This window comes from Ceratina calcarata, unplaced genomic scaffold (genome assembly GCF_001652005.2).
Source record: "Ceratina calcarata isolate Rehan_Ccalc_2016 unplaced genomic scaffold, ASM165200v1 scaffold1152, whole genome shotgun sequence".
In the NCBI taxonomy this organism is placed as follows: domain Eukaryota; kingdom Metazoa; phylum Arthropoda; class Insecta; order Hymenoptera; family Apidae; genus Ceratina; species Ceratina calcarata.
In genome coordinates, this window is record NW_017132469.1 from 8,705 (window position 1) to 13,443 (window position 4,739).

The 4,739-nt window shown below is 39.5% G+C and overlaps 1 protein-coding gene across 1 annotated transcript; it reads right to left on the minus strand.

The window, feature by feature from the left end:
* Positions 1–396: 396 nt before the first annotated feature.
* Positions 397–3,872, minus strand: LOC108624104 (fatty acyl-CoA reductase wat-like). Its single transcript, XM_026812865.1, has 5 exons — positions 3,435–3,872; positions 1,878–1,952; positions 1,529–1,721; positions 1,195–1,437; positions 397–1,084 (listed from the first exon to the last, which is right to left on the minus strand). Exons 1-5 carry the CDS (start codon positions 3,607–3,609, stop codon positions 751–753), a joined length of 1,020 nt encoding a protein of 339 aa, XP_026668666.1. The 5' UTR covers positions 3,610–3,872; the 3' UTR covers positions 397–750.
* Positions 3,873–4,739: the final 867 nt, after the last annotated feature.

Consider the following 4,739-nt stretch of genomic DNA (forward strand, 5'->3'; position numbering starts at 1 on the left):
ATCCTTGCAACAATACGAATCTATCATAAAAATATGAAAGTGGTATCCTCCCGATTTCTATGTGAAAAAATTATTTTTAGCACTTTTTTATTTTTGACGGTTACATTTTGCAAGAGAAAAATTTGAAAAAATTCTCAGCATGTTCAGCCACACTATGAACATGTCAGAACTTTCTCAAACTTTTCGCAAGGCGCTAAATAAGGAAAAACCTCAAAAAACTGATTTTTCGAATTTTCCCGATTACTACCTCCCTCCCTGGTTGAGATATAGGGCTACAAATTGGAGTGAATGTTTCTTTTTTGATAAGCTACCGAATGGCGCACACGGCGCTTCATTCGGCTCAAGGGCACATTTGACCTCCTTATCTATCTAGGCCCTTTGGCTGGACGGACCAGTTGACCGCTAGAAACAATAGCGCAGATAGTACTCCAAGTAGTATTTATTCAAGCTTACTGCGTAGAAAAACCGGAATGGTTCAAAGATATTTTTCTTGACGTAGCCGTATAAGTGCCGAATAGGAGATGTCGGACCTTTTTAAAGAAAACTCTACGATGTAATTGATGCACACATGTATGTATGCATTATTCGAACGTTTGTAATTGAATATTGAAGTTAATCACAGGCATTTATTACGATACATTGTTGGTGAAGAGAGTGTTTTAAGAGAATAAATTAACTGTCGGAATAAATATTAATGTGAATTCGTAATGTTGTTTTGTTGCGTTTATTGCGGTTCCAATGACAGAAAATTTAAGATATTATTCTAAAGAGAAAGAAAAATGCAAGTGTCCATAGTAAAGTGACTATGGTGTAGTCAAGTACTTCAAGCTTCTGGAACCTCCTGCTCGCGTCGGGAATCGCTTCGATCGGGCCTTTTACAATTTTACGAGCGTTCAGAGCAAGTACTTCGGACACCTCAACCCAGTCTATAAGTGTCATATCAAATGAAAATTCTTCTAAATCCGTAACATCCATACGATTCATGACACTCTTCAATTTATCCGCTGTTATAATCCAAGATGTACTTATGAAGTAATACAACGCACGAACCTGCACGGTTGCCTTTGATACTACCTTCAACGCCCTGAACAAAAACATAAGTAATAGTTGTATATATAAATACGGATAATAGCTGATGCATCAAATATACTTAACTTAATCGAGTCTGCGTAAATGAAAATAAAATGAACGTACTTTGGTTTCTTCGACTGGATCATTAGGACCACATCAGCAATGATTGCAGGCAACACGTGGAACAGCACGTGAAGTACAAGAAAGACGTAAATATTCCCAACTAAGAACATGAATGGATACCAGACAATCTTTGATGACGGATACTTCTCAATTGATTTGGTATATTTTGGACAGTCTGTATGAAACCTCATAGGATTCCAGTCAGACGATCCACAATTGTACTCTTGCGGCTCATTCGTTTCCCTTAATAAATGCAATACGATTATCAATCAATAATCGGTTTTCTTTGAAGAGACACAATAGTAAGGACTGTAAAATCGCTAAATAATGGTACCTGTTGACAGTGTAGTCCCAGATCGCTGACAAAAGGCCGTTAGTCGCCAGGTCGACTGGAATGTAGTCTGATATTACACCCGGTTCCGCAGGCACTACGTGCAACAAGCCGAAAGCCTGCAGTGCCAGCAATACCACAGGACCATACTTTGTGTCTATCCATCCACGATAAGGTTCTCGTATCGCAATTATAACTGTGCAAGAAATTCACTATATTATACGCATTGTAAACTGATCGTATCAAGACCAATATTTAATGTTATGCAACATTAAGAACATGTAAATGTATGGAAATGAAACTAAGAATCATCGCCTCATCAAAGTTCAAGTACAAGACGATGTAATCGTACTTATAGAAGGCCTGTAGATTATGCACGGAAGCGAACTCTGCTTAGCAAAATCCTCGACTACACCCTCGGCGACGGCTTTGATTCATAGCACGCAACTTGCGGAACACCTGAAATATTTTTACGAGATGCGTTATAACATTTATGTGTGATCATGAATTATGTTCTGGGTCCAAGGGATGAATTTAGTTAATTCCATGACTCGCGCAATTTATTTTCAATTGTTATTTTAAATTGTAATCAGAATGAAGTTTATTAAAATATGAATTTTATGCTTGAAATTTTATGTTGATATAAATGTCCCTCTGTTTAAATGTACTTTGGTTCTGCTTTTCTAACTCGGAATTCGTATTTGTTCATCGCTTGTTAAATTTTCGTAATATCTCTATTACGTGATAATGTCATTAGAGTATGCATATGCATTCGTAATTTATGAACAGTCATCGTTCCGTGATGTCCTTTTGTCCAAACTTAGCCAGTGGAATTAATTATTACTGTTATTGACACCAGTTGCCGTATGCCCCGTACAATTTTAGAAGAGAGTTGACTTGAGTGGGTAAGTGAGTAAAGTCAAGTTGTACTTTTGAATTTTTATGTATTACTTTGAAACCGCTGACTAGTCAGTGTTTAAGGCATTTTTTCTGAAAGGTGTGGCAAACGGACTATTTTGCTGACGGAGTGTCGAATAATTCAGGTGTTCTAGAACGTTTTTGCAATTAGTTGGGATGACAAAATATTTGTTGGTTTCTATCATAGGCTAATTTCGTTTTCATGAGAACTATTACTCACGTCCTTCTTGAAGGACCTCTCCATTCTGTGACCGAATACTCCGCTGGCGTTTTCGGGAGGGAGGAGTTCGTGTCTCCTAAGGAGGAGGACTCGCAATTGAGGGGAAATTAGAAGTCACTCAGATTAAATAAAATGGAAGTTTGATGTATATTTAACATAAAGAAAGACGACTAGGTTTGCAAGTTTGCAGTCGTGAGACACGCCTTTACAGGACTAGAGGCGGTACGAATCGCAGAGGAAACCGCATTTTCAATTGATGCCAGACCGGTGACTTATTTAACAAACAGAATCGATCGGTGCTCGCGATTACAATATATTCATGGACAGTTCGACTTACGGTCGGAGCATACCAGTCTCGTTATTTCGTCTTATTTCCTATTCCTTTGACTCGCCGTGGCCACGCACACACTTATCCAATCACACTTGTAACTTATGATTCTATCTACGACTGCGAATATTAGCATTCGCAGTTATCCATGCGATATCTGAATTTTAACTGTTCTGGACGGACTTCGTTCTCTAAGTTTCGTTCTCTGATCTGACGCGACGTTATCTCTTTGGTATACGAATTCGGAGTTATACTTTCGGTATCCTAACGCGAAGTGATCCGTCGGTTACGCGATCGATCGTCGATCCTTCGGTTACATAATCCGACGGAACCCGCGCGTGCGTAAGGTCCTCGGACCTTCTCGAACGTTCTCCCGTGAGGGCATATGTAACCGGTACAAGCGGGAAATTTGTACGGTTACAATTCTTTCCTGCATGGAGAACCTTTCTTCTCTCTGGTCATAATGTAAACATTGCCAATGTCGGTGCACGTCCTCAGGAGCTTCTCCAAGATGAGGCTGCCGTCGAAACCGGTGCACCCCGTGAGGAATACGTGTTTTCTGGCGTAGAAATTTCGTATCTGGCCATCGCTCTTTTTCGAATCGCTCGTCACATTCATCTTTAGAATATCACTTCTTTCTGTGCAGCAACTAACGCTTGTGCTTCTTGTCGTCACTTGACAAAATCTTGTTCGTCGACTTTCTGAATGACGCTACTTATATGGCACTCGGTTCGGCGGTCAAAGAAATGCGTGATCTCTTTGTTTCCCTTTACACGTGCTGATTAATAAAGAAAACATTGTTGCATTTGATTTGCATTCGAACAATGGATATTAAAGAAAATTATTATTGAGCCGAATGACTAGAATTCATTTTCTAGCAGTGGCACCGCCGAGGTTAATTGCACGACTTTACGATGAATCTACTTAACTCGTTGCCGCACCATTTAGATAGATGTCAAAGCGTGGTAATGAAACCAGTTATATTCCAAGACACATTTAGACTTCATTACTTTATGTAATTCTTTCTTTGATTGCTCAACCATTTCTACACTTTCGTGTTTTATTTACTATTCATCGTGGCTCACGATGTTTCAAAATCGCGGTCGAGTTAACCAGAAACTACGAGATCGGCCATAAAAAAAAGGTCTAGCAGGTACTTAGCGGGTGGCGGACCCGCACTTTCGCGCTAGTCTGCGGAACGAGTCGACGGACCCTTCTGAAGCCCCCGTGCTTTTACATGGGTTTCCCTATACTTTCAATCTTTTACTACGATACTGTAGGCTACGCCGGGGCATCTCTTGAGACCAAAATTTTACTCCCTACCACGTAGAATTTTCACTACGCTTACGGTAATGTGAACAGTCTTTCACTCATGTTTACTGCGTACAGCTAATAACAACAAAACTGATCCAGCTATATGCATGTGTTAGTTTCTCCTAGGGAGCAAAATTCAACACGAGTAATAATAAGTGTATTATTATATTTATATTTTTCGTCTTATATTTTCAATGCTCGATCGATACTGTTTGACACGTCAAAATAGAATCAAAGATTGTCTGGCATCTATTCATGTTCTTAGTTAGGAATATTTACGTATTTTTTGTACTTCACGTGCTGTTCCACGTGCTCCCTGCAATCGTTGCAGATGTGGTCCTAATGATCCAGCGGAAGAAACCAAAGTACGTTCAATAACAGTTACACAGACTCGATTCAGTTAAATATATTTGATGCATCAGCTATTATCCGTA

Excerpts from the sequence above, each read along its gene's own strand:
- LOC108624104 (XM_026812865.1), bottom strand. The coding sequence starts at position 3,609 with ATGAATGTGACGAGCGATTCGAAAAAGAGCGATGGCCAGATACGAAAT. Across the intron at positions 1,722-1,877 it reads AATCTACAGGCCTTCTATAA|TTATAATTGCGATACGAGAA; the intron begins GTACGATTACAT and ends TTTCTTGCACAG. Across the intron at positions 1,085-1,194 it reads ATCCAGTCGAAGAAACCAAA|GGCGTTGAAGGTAGTATCAA; the intron begins GTACGTTCATTT and ends GTTTTTGTTCAG.